Consider the following 17740-nt stretch of genomic DNA (forward strand, 5'->3'; position numbering starts at 1 on the left):
TTATTTACTTTTGAAATAGAGAACTCTGCCAACCACATGGGGAATGACAAGACCTTGGTTTTAAAAGAATGGTATGAATGAGGGTGTTACCCAAATATGCCAACCGCATAGTCCCCGTGGGGGGTGGGCAGTAGGTCAGCAAGGGAAGTGGGTCATGGGTCTCAAGGGCAGGAAGATTTTAGAGAGGAGGAAGGAACAGAACATTCCAAGAGAGGGCACCAAAATTTTACTATAACTTGTAACAACTCCAAATTTGTTAAGTTCGCTAAAAAGTGGTGTGTGTATTTGTAGCCACATTCTTTATTATTCTTGTAATAAGTATATAACTTATTTACTTATTTTCACTCACCTGTGAATGAAAGAGGCTGGTATAAAATGAGGGCACCGTTTTGCCAACCGTAAGGATTGTAATTATTATAAAATCGCAGTCATTGTAAGTTACACCTCTTCTTATCTTCCTCGAGCACGTGGAGGGATTGTGTTCTAAGATTCTGTGGCACTAGGGGGCGGAAGTAGCCTTCTGAAATTTGATGTTTTGTGGAAGTGTCATAAAATTTCTAAAAACATTCTTTTGGGGAAGTTAGATAAATGTTGGGTTTCAGCTAATAGACATTCGTGACACCATAGATTATGAATCTGCATTATTGTTCTCTGGTGTTTTTGTTAGTTTTTTCTGTGCTTGTGTATTCCACTCAAAACTACCAAATTTTGCCCATCAAACCTGCTGTTATCCTTCTCATCAAATAATCATTTAATTCCAGTTCAGACTCTTAAATTCTGAGTTATGTTTGACGGTGCTTGCTTTTATCCCAAGTCCTAAATTCATAACTTTTTGTCTCATCGCTGTTTCTTAAATTCTTCTGTTTTGAAGAAGAATTTCTCTGCCTTCTAAAGCTGGCAGGTCTTTCTCTTCTTTCAGAGATAGTTGGGGTTCTCTGGAAACAGAAGACTATATATAAATATATAATGTATGAATTGACTTAAAGAATTGGCTCCTGGGGGTGTAAGGTGGGGCTGGCAGGTCCGGGGTCTGTAGAGTGGGGGGCTAGCCTCGGCCCCGGGGCAGGAATTCTTCCGTAGGAGACCCCAGTTTACTCCTCAGGTGGTTTCACTGGTGAGACGTGCCTGTCCTGATGACAGAGGGAAACCTTTTGATTAATGTGAACTGAGCGTAGATGCTAACCACGTTTACAAGCTCTTCTCACCACTTCCGTTACTGTGTGATTAAATAACTGGGTACTGTAGCCTGAAACCAATCATCGGTAGACACAATAGAGTATTTGTAATATACACTTAAGGTATCAAGAGAATGGCAGTGCAGTTAATCTTGTACCCACTGCCCCCTCTGAATTCCCGTATGTTTTTTCGCATGCAGTCCGCTGACCTAACCTAAATTTTGTTTGTTTTTTTATAGTTGTACTGTGTATGTGTATGTTCCTGAATCACACATTGCTGTGTATGGTTTTCAATTTTGCTTAAATTGAATTGTTCCATAATACTTTCATACTTTCATAACTTGGTTTTTGTTTGTTTTTTACACTCAGCAGTGTCACTGAAAGGTTTTGGGTGTGTCTCTGTTGTGTTCTGCTGTTTTCCTATACCACAGACTGTTCAGTGTATTCCAGCTTGCTTGCGTGGTCTCCAGATCTTTGCTGTTACAAATACTGCTGCTGTAAAGCATTCTTGTGTGAGTCTCTTGGTACTCACATGGAGATAGAGCCCTAGAAACGCAGAGAAAAGACAAGTTGCCTTCAAAGAGTGACAGTTAGACCCGTAGCTTTCATTGAATCTGATGAGAATGAACATGTTTTTCTATTTTGGCCATTTAGGTTTTCTTTCCTGAAATGTCTGTTCAAGATCTTTGAACAGTTTTCTGTTACGATGTTGGTCTTTTCTTGATTTTTATAGGAGAGAGTGTGTGTGTATGTGTGTATATATAATTTCTGGTTCTGTATTCCATACTTTGCCTACATCTTCCTACTTATAAGCTTGTCTTATCATTACTCTTTTCATGTTATCTTTGGATATAGATATTCTTAGCTTAGTAATAGAACTTACTCATCTTTAATTTTTATTGTCTTGTTTAAGGATATCTTATTTAAGAAAGCCTACCCTAATCTCTGAGAATATCAAAAATGTTTTCTTAATTAGCCTTCAAAAGTTTTATAGCTTTGATATTATACTTCAGTATTTAATCTGTCTGGAGTAAATTTAATATATAGCATATATGAATTATGGATTTTGGTCCATAATTTCTATGAATAATCATTCTGGCAGCATTCTTAAATATCCTTCTTTCTTAAAGCTCTATTTTATTTTGTCTAGAAGCATCAGACAAAATAGTAAAATGCTATTTCAGACTTACATGGGGTTTTTTTTTAAATTTATTTACTTTGCTTGGGATTCCTTGAGTTTCTGGCCTTAGAAATTACTCTTTTTCAGTAATTTGGGAAAATAACCTGCCATCTCAACTATTGTTTCTACCCCATGATTTTTTTTGCTGTCTCCTAACTTAAATTAGATAATAAATGGACTTTTTGCCATACCTTTCATATCTCTTGTTTTACATTTTTTTTTAAAGATTTTATTTATTTATTTATCTTTAGAGGGGAAGGAGAGAGGGAGAGAAACATCAATGTATGGTTGCCTTTTGTGCATCCCCTGCTGGTAGTTAGCCTGCAAGGAACCGGCCTGCAACCCAGCCATGTGCCCTGACTGGGAATCGAACCGCGATCGTCCGGTTCGCAGGCCCGCGCTCAATCCACTGAGCTACGCCAGCCAGGGCTGTTTTACATTTTTTAAACTCTTTGGCTTTCACGTTGCATTCTGGTTAGTGCTTTCATACTTAATATTCATTTATTTCAGGGCCATACCAGATGTTGTTCTCCATTTGTGAATTCTTATTTCTTTGTGTTTTTTCATTTCCCTTTTTGTTTTCTTTTTCACTTGAGTTCATATTTCTTGAAACTTTATGGGAATACTTGGAGACCTGAGTTAAGATGGTGTACTAGTCTGCGTTTTCCAGAAAAACAGAACCCCTCCCCTTTTCTTAGTTCTAATGTTCGGAACAGGCTTTTGCGTTGGAGTCTCTTGATAGTGGTGAGGCCGGTTTTAAATGACTTATTTTTAGATAGCACCAGTGGGCTGGGAGCATGTCAGGGTAGATATGTTGGCAAGCTGACGGAACTTCTTGTTGGGCACAATTTTTCTGCAAGGACACTGTCAAAAGCAAGATCTGGTCCTGGGAAGCAGATGAATGTCCAAGCAGAGGGAAGAACATGAAGCTGGGGGTTTGGGCCAGAGGAAGCAGGAAATTGAGGAGGAGTGGAGAAAGTGGATGTGAACCCCAGGCCTGGAATAGTGGGGGTGTGGAGTAGGAAGCCAGATTGGGATCCTGGGCACAGACCCTTTCCCTGAAACTTGGGTCATAAGACACAGGTCTAGTTATATTTTAGTTTTTCCTTAAAACTACTTTTAAGTAGTTTTAGGAATTTAAGTAGTTAAGACTGCTTGCTGGACTCCAGCGTGCATGACCATACCTGGTAAACTTGATATGAGCCCAGAGTTTCTTTTTTTTAATATATTACCCAGCTGGAGGTAGGCCGGCCAATACCAGGTTAGAACATGGGATTTCTGCTGTGGGCCAAGGGCGACTTAACGTAAAACGGTGGGTGCTCTAAAGACAAACCTCGGCGGTGAGGGCGATGGGCCCTGGCCACGACGGCTGCCTAGGTTTTACTTGTTAATCCCATGTTTTGTGTTTGTGCTACTTATTTTCCCTCCCTTCTCTTTTTCTTAACCCCTCAGAAGCTGTACGAGTTGAATAACCTCCACGCGCTCATGGCGGTGGTCTCAGGCTTGCAGAGCGCCCCGATTTTTAGATTGACGAAAACCTGGGCGGTGAGTAATACCTCTTCAGTGAGCAAACGGACAGCGTTCGTGTCGGAAGTGAGATGTAGCAGTTTCTTCTGCAGTGCTTGGTAACCACGGTTCACATCAGGAGGATAGATGAGGGTTTTTTAATTACTTTGTGCTCTGTTCTTTGAAACATACATTTTTCTCTCTTCTTAAATGTTTCATGAGCCTTGTCGGATAATTTTGGGGTAAATTACAGCTCGGTGCTTGGTTTCTGCTCTCTAGGAAGTTGGTTTGCCAACCTCTTTAAGTATTTGGACAGTGCAGCCCTTCATGTTTACTTATGGGAAAGTATAAGTACAGAAATCTTGTCTAATCATGTAAAGATACACTTTTGCAAAGTTCAGGGAAAATCTGAATTTTGTAAGTTTCCAAAAGTATACTGGCTTAGAGTTCCATTATGTGTTAGTGAGTCAGTGGGGCTTCATCCTTAGGAGTAAGGAACACCCCAGTGTCAGCGTCACCATGCTGACACACCAAGCAGGTGCTGATGTCACCGCACCAAGCCCCTGCTGATGGTGTGTCGGTCACACTCGGTCCTGTCACCTCAGCGAGGACAGGGGTGAATTTCGTCTTTGAGCACACGATACTGGCTTCAAGCTTTCTAAGTTTTTTTGTTTAGGTTTATGTAAGTAAAACTTTACGTTTAATTAAATCTGTTCACATTCAACACTGTTCTTTACTGTTAGGACAGATTTTGTTTCTTATGTTTTGTACAAAGGATTAGTGTGTTCTTCGGATCCTGTGACCAAGACATGACTGAATGTAAAAAGTTCCTTTTCTTTAATTACTAAAATATAACTATTCTTAATTAGCCTGATGTTGCTTTCACTTTTCACGGTGTCCGAAGAAACAGATGTTTCTCATGAAAACCAGGGCAGGTTTCTATGGGAGAACTCCAGGCCTCTTTATATTTTATTTGTATTTTAGAAACACCTGGGTGAAGGGTTTTCCTACTTTAAAATTGATTTTTAACAACGATGGCCTTACTCTCTATTCTTAATTTGAATTTCATGGAGGAATGGAAATGATTATAAATACATAGTTATGAGTTCCATCTTTGAAGTTTTAGGGAAGAGAATTATACTCTGATTTATATTGTGGGTTAGAAATGAGGTACATTTTCCTTGAGTTAATTTTTATTTTCCTTGAAGATAGTGTTATTGTCTCTCTCATGTATTTGCGTGGAAAAGATTTTCTAATTTAGTAGCAGCTCCATTATTGAGATAAAGAAAGTGTTTGGTGTTTATATTAAATTTTAAAATATTCACACTGTGCCAGGCACTGCATAACTGCTTGACATACAACAGTGAGTTATAGAGACGGCCCATTCTTAGCTGACACTGGGAGAAGATAAACCGTAAATAAATAAGTCATGCATCACAAATAGTGATGAATGCACTGAAGAAAAATAAAGCGAAGTAAATGGAATAAAAAGGAAAGCAGGGAAGCATTGCACATAATAGGTTGCAAGAGAGTCTCCGATTGAAAGCAACAGCCGGGCAGAGACCTGGAGGGATTTAGAGGACCTTCTACGTGGACGTCTGGGAAGGAGGATTCTGAGCAGTGGTGGTAGCCGGTACGAAGGCCTTGCCGGTGCTCAGAGAACAGCAGGGTGGTCAGCGTTGGCAGTGCGTAAGCCAGGGGTGGTCGCTGGTAGGCGGCGAGTGCAGAGAGGGGGCATCACGTCAGGTACCTACCGGAGACACTGTTTACTGTGGAAGTGTGGAGCAGGTATAGGCAGAACCTGCTCTGGAGCGGGTTCCGTTTTATACCTGCCAAGCTGAGTTGGCTGATAGTGTCTGTGTGAGACTGTAAGGTCAGGGTCAGCTGTACAAGTTTAAGAGAGCAGGTGGAGCTATGGGTATATTTTTGTGATCATCGGCGTAAAGACAGTATTTGAACCTTGAGTGGGATAGGATCACCCGAGGCATGAGCAGAGATGAGGAGTCCTGGAACCACCCAAGATTTAAATTTTGGGAAAATGGGGACTCGCCACAGGAAATGTCATGGTTAGGAGAAGGTTTCCACAGTCAGGTAAACTGTTTCAAGAAAAAGTGATTGGTAGCCTGTGTCACTGCTAATGTACTGACTAAGGGGAGACCTTCTGCACGACCAGTGAAGAGGGCTGGTTTTAGTGGGGTGAAGCACTGATCCCATCTGAGGGAATGGCGGAGGAGAATGGGGCAGCAAATACAAAGGGTGTACTTGCGGAGTTTGCTCTGGAGGGCGGGCGGGGGGTGGGGTGTAGCAGAGGAATCTGGCAGTAAGTAGCTGGAGGGGAATGTGAGACCAGAGATTTGTGGAATTTTGTTTTGTTTTGGAGATGGTCTCCATGACGGGGCGTGTGTATTCTGGTGGCAGTGATCTCATAGCGGGGGGCTGGTAGGAGAACGAGGGGTTACTCCTGTGACGCCCTCGATTAGGCAGGAGGGAACGAGACCCGGGAGTCCAGTGGAGCAGGAGCAGTCAGTCCAGGATGGCAGGGGAGTGATGGCAGGGCAGTTGTTGGAGGTTTGGGGGTTTTTTAAAAGATTTTGTTTATTTACTTTTACAGAGAGGGAAAAGGAGGGAGGAAAAGAGGGAAAGAAACATCAAGAGAAACGTGGATAGATTGCCTCTCACATGCCTGCAACTGGGGACCTGGCCTGCACCCCAGGCACGTGCCCTAACTGGGAATCGAACCAGTGACCTTTCAATTCACAGGCCGGCACTCAATCCACTAAAGAGGGGGTTGGGGCAAGGGAGAGCAACGGGGGGAAATTGGGACAACTGTACCAGAACAACAGTTGAAAATGTCCAGTCAATGAAGCAACTGCCAAAGACTATGAACAGATATGGTGTTCTTTAGTCAAAGATCTAATAACATTTAAGAGAATGATAAACAAACAAAATTCAGGATCGTGGCTACTGGTGACCTCTTAAAGATAGTTAAAGGAATTGGATATGGAAGGCGCATAGATATGTGTTACTGGTATGCAGTTCTTCAAAAGGTAGATGCATATGTGTGTGTTATAAAATTTTCAAAAATACATCAATTTAACAAGGATAAATGAGTGTCATGAACAAAGGATTATAATTAGTCTGCATCCGAGGTCCAAGGTAGATGCAATTCACTGCTGCAAGTGCACACGTTTAGACATACTGTGTGGGGACACCCGTCAAGGTGATAAGGGGTGATCTGGGAGCCCTGTGTTCCTTACGGTGGTTGGCAGGAGCCGGCGTCGCCCAGCTTTTTCCTCAAAGCAGACTGTTTCAATTAAGTAGTGTAAAGGTCTGTCAGGTCAGGAACGTGTGAAGCCCCCTCCTTCACACCCCACCGAGACCGCGAAGAGCTCGGTCCCCAGCTGTCATGCTCTTGGCCAGCGCGGCGCCTAAAACGGGCAGAGTTAGTCTTGTGACAATCTTAGTTTTTTTCCCCTGCTTTTGGAAGGAGGAATGTAGTGAAGTGACATTGTAGGGATCACACTGGGAACGTCAGAAAAACGTTAGAAAGGAAATAAAAGAAAATCAAGACTTCTCAGTAACGGCTGTGGCTTGTGGGCTGTGGACGAGTGTTTCTGAGCTGCCACTAGGAAATTCCTGTTTCAACATCTGCCTAATTCCTTTATCCCCCGAGTCTTCTGGAAACAAGTCCCTGCTGCCCCACACCACACTGAGTCGCTCTACTCTGGTTATTGATTGATGATGAGAATTGCAAAACATGTTATTTTTCTCCATACTTAGACCCTGTCGTTCTTCAGCACAGTTTTGTGTTTCAAATGTGGCGAGATGCGTTGACTTCCAAGTAATTTGCTTCTCCTGACTCTGCACCAAAGTTTGTGAGGGATTGCTTAGGTCACTCTTGTCCCTGCGGCCTCACACCACCATACAGGCACCCAAACACAGTGCTGTGTGGGAGAGAGAGGGATGGTTAGACGTACAGGGAGCAGAGAGCAGCCCCTGATCTTGACATTGCTGATCAGGTGGGTTGGAGCAGGGCCAGGGAGAAGCCTGGGAACCCCTGTTGGAGATCGTGGAACGTCTGTAAAACCTTTCAGCAGAGGGGCTCTTTGAAATCTTGTGTTTTAAAGATAAAGGGATACTGGTCAGACACTTTTCTCATAGAGATTATCTGGAGATAATCTTGGAGCCTACAGAAAAATAGATTCCTGGGTCAGTTCAGCTCTGTACTTGCAGTCCTAGAAGGAAGGGTCCATGAGATGTTGGTGTTTTCTCTGTCTCCAGCACCAGCTTAAGCCCCAAAAGCCAGGGACCTGCGTCTCCCTGAGTGGGTCACCCAGGGAGAGCGTTAATATGTTCTGCTCCTTGCTGACACAGTGGTCACCTTGGAATCTCAGTCTGCTCATCTCTGGATTAATGTGCAGACTTTTCTGTGAATCTCCTTAGAGGAGCAGATGGGAATTTTATTGGAAGTGTTTGCGTGCTGTAAAAGGACACTACTATTTCATGTTATAAATAAAGTGAAATATTACATCATAATGAAATAGCAACTTCATATGTTTAAAGAAAAAGTCTTTTTTTTTCCCAGAGTCTTTGGAATGCTTGAATAATATTTTCTGAGTCTTTTAGTGAATGTTACTTGGGTGCCTGACCTTGCTTTTCTCTTACTCTCCTTGGTCATCACCATGCGTTTCAGAGGGCGATCAACGCACATCTGCCCTAAGCCTCTTAAAACAGTTTCAGCTGATTGTTCAGCTGCGTGTGGTGCCGCACTGGTCATAGGGGTCAAAGAAAAAAAGCCAAAATCAGAAATGTGAATCCCGGTTTGCAGATACCGCGGCCATGGTTAGATCTGTCACGAAAAACTTGTCAACCGAAGTTGCTTAACCGCTTAAAATAGTAAAGATGAGAAATAATGTATTATAATTTATTTTAATGATTTTATGTACATACAAGAGATTATGTTTTATAGTTAATAGATTTGGGTTTATTAATAGACACGTCTGATCTTGTAGTTTATGTGTTACCAAATATAATTAAAGAAGGTATAACTTTGGAATTCAAGTTTACAGTCAGTACAACACAACTTCAAGTCTTTGCTGTAGTGAAATGGGATTTGGAAATAACGTCGGCTTTTCTGTTTGTTTTTTAGTTACTAAGTCGAAAAGACAAAACCACCTTTGAAAAGCTGGAGTATGTCATGAGCAAAGAAGATAACTACAGAAGACTCAGACAGTACATCAGCAGCTTGAAGATGACGCCGTGCATTCCCTACTTAGGTGAGGTAACGCTAGTGCGGTCTTTGTGCCCAGGTATCGCTCTGCTTCGTGTAAAACTCACGGTGTTTGAAAAGTGTTTGTAACCTTTAAAGAGATGAGTGAGCTTATTAAGCTGGAAAATTGACTAGAGGAAATATATTACCTTATTCCTTGGAGTGTATCTTTTTTTTTATTAAATTAGCCTTTTGCCCTTAAGGGTTTTTTTAATAGACTATCATTTTTTTCTTAAAGATGGACCATATGGTAAAACAATACATTCTAGCTATTTTAATAATGCTTTTCAAGAATAAAACAGTAGTTTGCAGTGAACTTTGATGCTATAAGAATATTTGATATTAACTAAAGAAATTGATCAAGAGATGTATTGCTTTTTTTTTTAACATCACCAGTTTATATTTTATGTAGTTGGCAGGTGTTTTTGAAAAAGCAGTCCAGGGAGCGTTTACGTTGTCATTTTTCTGGACAAAGTGAGTTGTTTAGCTTAATGCTCAGACAAATGTGTAATTTCTTTATCATAGGTTTATCTCTTTACTGTATTTTTTAGTTTTTATAAATTTCAAGAAATATTTAAGCAATAAAATTCTAAGGCTATTTTCAACAAAATATGAATAATGCTTTGTTGGGCGTTTGAATGAAAGAGGCTCAAACTGTCCCCTTTGAAGTACGTGTGTAAACTTACACACATAAAATCCTTCGTATGGTGTAGTATCTGGCATGAATTAAGTTGATTTGATCCCGAATAGAGAGTAATCACATGATAAACATTTCTTTCTAGTATCCTATTTTTCTCCCATCTCCACTCCGTCTTTTATATAACTACTCGTACTGGATTTTCCAATAGCTGTTTTTGAAAGTAATTGAAAAAGCCTGTTACTTGTTCCGGACATGCCTCAGTGCCATCTTTGACATCCTCCGCTGGTGTGGAGCATCAGCCTTAGTTTGTCGGAGCGGAGCTGAGCTCATTAATTAGAACCGTGTGGGACAGGCCTGCCTCTCCGGTAAACAGCTCGGGGCCCCAGTGAGCCTGAGCGCCCTGGAGAGGCTCAGGCTGGCTGTTGGGAGGGACTTTCTGCGCTCGTCCACTTTCCACCGTGGCCTTGGCTGTGCCAGTTCTTGAAAATGTAATTTCGGGGAGAGGAGGAGGAATAGAGGATTTCAAAAATACCATCCATATCTTCAAACTTTCTATAGCATAGAGAACATTAAACTGAAAATCGGCAACCCTCAGTTCCCAGGTGGCGCCACCCTACTAACTTTTCAAGTCACTGACTTGTCATCTTTCTCTCTCTTTTTAAAAGACTTTATTTATTAGAAAGCAGTGGAGGGAGGGAGGAAGGGAGGGAAGGAGGAAGAGAGGGAGAGAAACATTGATTGGTTGCCCCTCTCAGGCCCCCAACTGGGTGGGGACCTGGCCTGCAACCCAGGGTTGTGCCCTGACTGGGAATCAAACCGGTGTCTCTTGGTTCACAGGCCAGCGCTCAGTCCACTGAGCTACACCAGCCAGTGCTAAGTTATCTTCTTCGAGCCTTGTTGTCTTTGCCAAGAAAAAGCACACACAGGGCCAGAATCCTGTGCTTTTTAAGACTGGTTGGGACCACGGCGACCTCTTCCAACTCGTTTGTTTTACGTTTGAGAAAACCATGTTCAGAAGGGGGAAGGCGGGGCTCGTAGTCCTAAAACCTGGTTACCAATAAACCCTCGATCTGAAGTCGACCCAGCTTCTTTCCAATTACATGTGCTAGCGCTCATTCTAAAGTTTGCTAATTCTAGGATTATGTTTTTTCTCATTGAAATATTTTCATCAAATTCCATTTTGGAAAAGGAGATCGGGATTTTTTTCTGTAGAAAATGAGAAAATGGCAAAATAACACACATCCTTGTGCTGTGTCATCTAGTTAGTTCAGGGGTCTTTATTTTACGTTGTTCACAGTGGAGACCTCAGCACGGATTCAAGGTTGTCTGTGTGCGCACACACGTGTACCCCCCAGGCGCGTGTGGAGAGAGAACAAAGGAAACCACTCACGTGGTTGCAGTTTGGTGGAACCTGGAAAGGCTTTCTGCCCAAGAACTACCTGCGCTCTCCCAGCCCTGGCCCCTGGAGCCAACGCCGCCGTAATGCCTTCCATGGGTTAAAGCAGAGGAAGCAAATAATGAGGTGCGGAAGGAAGTTCGTTTGGAGAACGCGTTAAACGATTGTCTTCCCTGTGTCCTCAGTTTGGTCCCCGTTGGACGACGACTCTTCAGTTCTCTTCAGTCGTGTGTGTTCTCCTGACCCAGAATCCCCTCCTCACAGTCACCGTGGGTCTCTTTCGTTTCCTCCCTAAGCCGGTGGAAGGTACCCTGCTCTCCCCTTTGCCTTTCCCTCGTGGTTTCATTTTGCCTAGCACGTTAGTGTCTCCCTCTTCACTCTAGAATGTTCCCAGCAAGGTCACCGGGAAATCCTAGCTGAAGCATTTCGTAAGGATTTCTCAGGCCTCGTCTTAAATTTCTGAGGTCGATGCTAGTTATTTGTGCTTCTCAAAGTTCTCTGCTCCAGGCCAGTCCCTCTCAGTTTCCTGTTGTGCTGCAGGCTCTTGTTTTACTGGCTCCTCCTTGCCTTCCTCTTAACTCTGCTCTTCTAGCACTTTCCATCCACGTTTCTTCCTGCTGTCCGCACTCACTTGGAGTGGTCTCCTTCAGACTTGCTCTGCGTGCCCCCTGGGGACTAGTCCCCAGTCCACCTGTCTGTAGTCCCTGGGGCCTGGTGACACCCTAGGCACGTCAGGTACTGATGGCATAAGGTACCTACAGGTAACTCTAACTCAGCGTGTCCAGAAGTAAATTCGTCATCTTTCCCGTTCTTCCAGACCAGAGCCCCATCTCACCTCCTAGCTCAGTATAACATTGTCTCCACCAGGGTCCCCAACCCTGGGCCACAGACCGGCACCAGTCCATGGCCTGGGGGACCCAAGCCGCCCAGCCGGAGGTGAGTGGCAGGCGAGCGAGTGACCTGGTCCGTGGTGCCAGACAGGCTGGGGGCTGTCGGTCTACACCACTCCCCGACACTGGAAACCTGAGGGCTTTTGCTGGATTTCTCTGCCTCGTCTCCTCCTCATATTCTGTTGGAATGAGGTACGTGTTTCTGAGGGTGATCCAGGAATTAGAAACCAGAAGGCGGAAACGGGCAAAGAACCGGAGCTAGAAAATACACACTTCAGTGTCTACACCATTTTATTATTGGTGGTCTTCCTGTAACCCAGATCCCTCTGCTAGTTCGTGCAGAATCCCAGACTGTGATGCGATTGGCAACATTTGGCCTAAACATTTGGTGACTCGTGAAAGGAAAATGAAACAGTTGTCAGATAAATTGTTGTGACTCAGTTTAGCTTGTTTCCAGCGTGAAAATCATCTTTGCAATGTGTGGACGGTTTTGTTCTATTTTATAGCACATAATACATTTACGAAATGAAATGTATTCCATCATCAAAACATAAATGCTTAAGAAAACATGGAGAATTTTCAACTTGCACAGCTGTGACTACTTGATTTATTTACATCATAGACAGCTGGGGTTTTGTTTTTTATTCCTGATCTTCAGTACTGGAGTGTTCTGAAGAGTGAAGATTTAACAATAGTTGATGCATATATCCTGTTAATGTTTACTTTGTTCACATTGTGTTCCAATTTAAAATGAGTCCGGATGGTGGTTCTTTAATTTAACTTGCCTCGATTTTAGAATCCGTTACTGAGCATGAGACACTAGGCCTTCTACGAATGTTGCCGAAATGTCAGCATTCACATGATACAGTGCATTCGCTAGGACAAAACTTGCCCCGAAGACATTTGAAAGACAATACTCATGATGCAAATTGGTGGCTTCCATTTAACTCTTCCTCATCAAACCTATGGAAATTGCACAGTGCTACCCTTTATCCGTTATGTCCGCAAAGGTTCTTATGGCAAGAATATATCAGCCAGAGGAACTAGCAGTTCCTACAGAAAAGGAATAGGCTCATCCTGTGTGTCTTAACATTAGAATGTGATCCAAAGTAACAGTGTTTTTGCCCCTAAAAATCGTGATCGAAACCAACCATTCTTTGTGAAGCTTAAAAAAGGAGGCGTGGGGATGTTTGCACCGACACAACTCGTTATTTGGGCACTGGCAGATTTGTCTCTGATTCAGTGGGGAGTAAACTCTGAGAAGCAGAAATGTTTTCTTAGCTTTCAGTGCATCGTCCCCTGAAAAGTTGTCTCTGCTGTTGGTTCTCATTCAAGGTAAAACTTAGCCTGGACAATATAGTAAAAAAAATCTTAGAATAAGGATACAGTTTTTCTGGAGAGGAGCAGTTTGGCAAATCTCAAGGAAAAAATTGTTTTATATGAGAATTATTGCTTCAAATCTGAAAATCATTAACAGGACTCATTTGTCCTTGTCATTGGAAAACAGTCTTAAGGGGCTTATTGAAGAATTTGGCACGGAACGCTCTGCTTTGCTGGAGAGAAAGAAAAGCAGAACATTGTGCAAAAATAATTTAGTTGTATGAAACATGATATTCTCTCATATGCATTTTCTAGCCTCAGTTCTACTTTATTTACATAACTTTGGAAGATGCAGTTGCTCAACCAACTTACATTTTTCTGGGGAAAAAAGCATACAGGGTGGGACAAAGGTGGGTTTGCAGTTGTCCGTGTGAAAACAGTGTGGTAATTAACAAACAGTAATACTCGATGCAAAAGGTTGCCAGTTCGATTCCCAGTCAGTGCACATGCCTGGGTTGCAGGCCAGGTCCCCAGTAGGGGACACATGAGAGGCAACCACACATTAATGTTTAGCCCTGGCTGGTGTAGCTCAGTGGGTTGAGCACAGGCCTGTGATGCAAATAAATAGTAATACTCGAACAAACTCTGTGTCATGTACTCACAACTGCTGTTGCCCCACCCCGTGTTTCTGAAACTCTGGGGATAAGTCCGTTGTCGCAGCTCTGTGTGTCGCTTTCTATGAAGTGGACGCAGAGAAGTTCTCGTAAACCTCCGCCCTCCCGAGGGCGAGAATGCCTTGGTTGGGTGCATCTAGGCATGGCTTCCGCTCCAGTGGGGAGAGCTCCCCTCCCACACGCACACTTAATTTTTTATGTAATATCATCGATTTTCATAATGGGCCTTTTTTTCTTTTGAGACATGAAGAGCTACTCTTATCATAGCCTTCTGTACTGGAGTGCCTTCCCCGTCCCCTGTTCTCTGAAAAGCAACATTTTATTTCCATTGCAATGTTTGCACTGATCTGACCCCGCCTCAACGGTGAGCAGGCCCGTCTTTGACTCAGTTCAAGGCTTTCTTTCTCCTTAGCATCCAGACAAAAATAGGCACTTAGTAAAATTTGTTGGAAGTTAATTAAGTAAGCGATCCTTCGCTGGCTTTTCCCACTTGTCCAGTAACTATACTTGTTTTAAATGCAGTACATTGGTGTAGATGTCACCTCGCTGCCCACTTCTGGTTTTCTTCTGGTGCACTGGCTGGCTAACTGCTATTTGCTTAGCTGCATGCTCGGTGCCAGATACCAGCAGGGAAGGAAGTGGACTGCAGGCCTGCCTTACAGAACCTCCCAGCTCCTCAGAACCGGGGCTCAGAGTGATGTTGCTGCCTTGTGTCATCTCGCCCAGCTCCCGCGTCCTGGAGGAGGCACTTGTCACTGCCAGGCCTTGTTAGTGGCGCCCCCGCCGTCACAGCTAATAAAATGCCTAACCTTACAAGGAGCTTCAGATTTTATCTGACCCTTTTACTTTCCAGTAGTTTTTACCTATCTTGATCTCTCAGTAAAATACGGTTCTTTAGTTTTCATTAGTTTTAGAAACTTCTATTAACTTATGCACAAGTTATTTTCAAAAATATTAGCTTTTCATTCACATTTTTACTCAGATGATTTCAACAAAGTCCAAAGCTTTCTGCAGCTTGAGATTTTTTTTTCCTTCCCCTTGGGGAAAATTATACTTGATTAAATTTATAAAAGTCTCTGAACTGGTCTCAGAATGCCTAATGGTTTAAAAACATCATTGGCTTTTAATATTTAAAGGGTTTTGTTCCATTTTCCTTGCTTTGATTTGTAGGCATTATACGCCATGGCTTGGTTTGCCTCACTCTTGTCATTGGATTCCAACATTGCATTCTGCAACAGCGGGGGTGGGGTGGGGTGGGGGGAGCAGGTCGGGCGTTTTCTCCTGACTCTGAGAATCAGCTCTGACCAAGTGGCAGCAAGCCTAGGTTTTTCTTCAGCCAAAATTACATCCCCAGTTTCCATTACCTCATTCTTTCTTATGTATTTGAGATTCCTCTAACATTCTTTAACGGTATATGTATTTTCTGGAGTTTACTTCAGAAAAGGGCTGGGGATGGGGTTGCATCAATTTTTTTCTCCATGTTCATCATTTTTCTCTAAGAGCCCATCTCTTTTTTTTAAAAAAAAAATGGACCGCAACTGCACAGATCTGCATTTCAGTCATGAACAGAATCCAACTCCCCATTTCCAACAGTTTTGCCAGCAGTGTTTCCAACTGTTGCTGTTTCAATAATTTATAATTTTTAAAGCAAATTTTAACAGGAGAATAATAATAAAGATCTTAATAATTAATATTTATTTAGCACTCAACATGCTATGCCTGATGCTGTGTACTTTACATAGATTCATTTGGAATGACAATTTTTTTAAAAAAAAAAAACTTTATTTTTCTTTAAGATTTTATTTATTTATCTTTAGAGGGGAAAGGAAGGAGAGAGGGAGTGAAATATCAATGTATGATTGCCTCTGCCAGGGACATACAATGTATCGTGTGTCCCCTGCCGGGAACTGGCCTGCAACCCAGGCATGTGCCCTGACTGGGAATCGAACTGCGATCCTCTGGTTCGCAGGCCCACGCTCAATCCACTGAGCTACACCAGCCAGGGCTTGTAATAACAATTTTTTAAGTAAGTGATATTATTACTTATATTTTACAAGTGAAGAAACTGACACAAGGGAGGTTAAACTGACTTGCTATAAAGATACACATTATAAGTAATTATTTTGTAGTTCAGAAAAGGATTATAGAATTATATTAATATTTTGGGAGTCTGTATTTAGATTAAAATTTTGAGTTCATTCCTCAGTCTTTCTTGTAATTACCTATAGAAATACAACTTAATCACTATTAACCCCACTGATAAAATTGGAAACTGAGCTTATTTTTCAGTGGCTTCTTTCAGAGGTAGGGGCCGGGGCCATGTCATTGTGGGTAGAATCACTCTTTTCTCACTTGGTTTTCTTTCACAGACCCTAAAATAAAAGACTGAACGCTGATCACTTGTTACAGTGGAATAATCTTTAACTTGCTATTGCGTCTATAAAAATAGTATTATTTACATGAGTACAGATTTCCAAGTGATTTAAACAGCATCGTGACTGCAGGAGTTTTTACAGGCCTTTAGCGTTGTTACCAGGTGAAATCCTAAGGGGAGTGATGCCAGCAGAATCCACGCTCTCGTATTATGACTCATGGGGTCATGAGTATTAGACTGAAAGTCTGGTCTTGACCCTCCACCAGGCTTGAAGCCTAAGGATAGGTTTATGTGCAGATTTATTCGTAGATATCTACTCAATTTCAAGGTGGTGTCTAATATTGGCGTTACCCAAAATCTCAAGTTGTACAGGTCGGAGATGCTGAATTTCCCAGGTACTGGTAGCCTCCTGTTGAGTATGACAGAGTCTAAATTGTTTCTAGAGTAAGCTTTATTCATCGATTAAGAATAACTGACATAAAGAGTCTTTCTCTAAACCAGCTCCAGAGTCACAGCTTAATCTTACTCAGGGGAAGGCAACCACGCTTTTATTCCTAGATCACCTGCAAAGTAGCTCGGTGTTAGGCCATTCCCACCACGCATGTGGCCTGTCTACCCTCTCACAGGGTCCTCATTAGGCTAGAATTCCTGCTATGGCTGTTCTTGCCTCAGCTTTTCTTTTTATTTTCTCACGGTTCAGTCTCCTTACTGTCTGCTGTAATAGCCGACGTGGCTTTGTTAGGGTTATGATGCAGGTGGGGGTCAGTGGATCTGATGGCCACGGTCCACTGAGCCCTTGCCCGTGTCAGGCATTGTTCTCAACATTTTAGCACGTGTATCACCTCATTCCATTGTACAGTAATCACATGAGCCAGGTACTGTTGTTATCCCCATTTCATAGATAAGAAAACGGAGGCCAGAGTGTGTCAATTTCCCGGGGTCCCCCAGCCAGTAGGTGATGGAGGTGGGCCGCACACACAAGTGGTTCTGACCCGAGAGCCTGCTGTGGCTCGCCCCAGAGTGCTGCCCCTCTCCCTGCGCTCAAGGAGCACACTCGTGTGACAGTGAGTTTCCCCGAGGCTCTCCCGACTCTGCGGAACGGAGAGGGCCGACCCAGTCGAGCATCGGCCGGTTCTCTAGTTTGTGTGTGGACTTTTACATCATTCTGCTTCCACTGACATTTCCCTTCTGTGAAAATTCCATAAGACTTGTCTCAATTGAGTTTTGGATGGTCAAGTGAAATGCTACAGTTCTGGCAACCAATGAATGCCCTAGTAAAGTATTATTTAATTAAGATTTGATACAGCAGTCAGGTG

The 17740-nt window shown here is 42.8% G+C and overlaps 1 protein-coding gene across 2 annotated transcripts in view; it reads left to right on the plus strand.

Moving 5' to 3' along the window:
• The window catches only part of RALGPS2 (Ral GEF with PH domain and SH3 binding motif 2), a 124891-nt gene that overhangs the window by 52236 nt on the left and 54915 nt on the right, over positions 1 to 17740 (plus strand). For both annotated transcript variants that reach the window (XM_037035232.1, XM_037035233.1), the window contains exons 7-8: positions 3808 to 3900; positions 9011 to 9137. In XM_037035232.1, the coding sequence (XP_036891127.1) occupies positions 3808 to 3900; positions 9011 to 9137 (220 nt within the window). The remainder of the gene's footprint in view (positions 1 to 3807; positions 3901 to 9010; positions 9138 to 17740) is intronic.

The sequence above is a fragment of the Sturnira hondurensis genome, unplaced genomic scaffold (assembly GCF_014824575.4).
Source record: "Sturnira hondurensis isolate 20B ecotype Veracruz unplaced genomic scaffold, ASM1482457v3 Scaffold0022215, whole genome shotgun sequence".
Classification (NCBI taxonomy): domain Eukaryota; kingdom Metazoa; phylum Chordata; class Mammalia; order Chiroptera; family Phyllostomidae; genus Sturnira; species Sturnira hondurensis.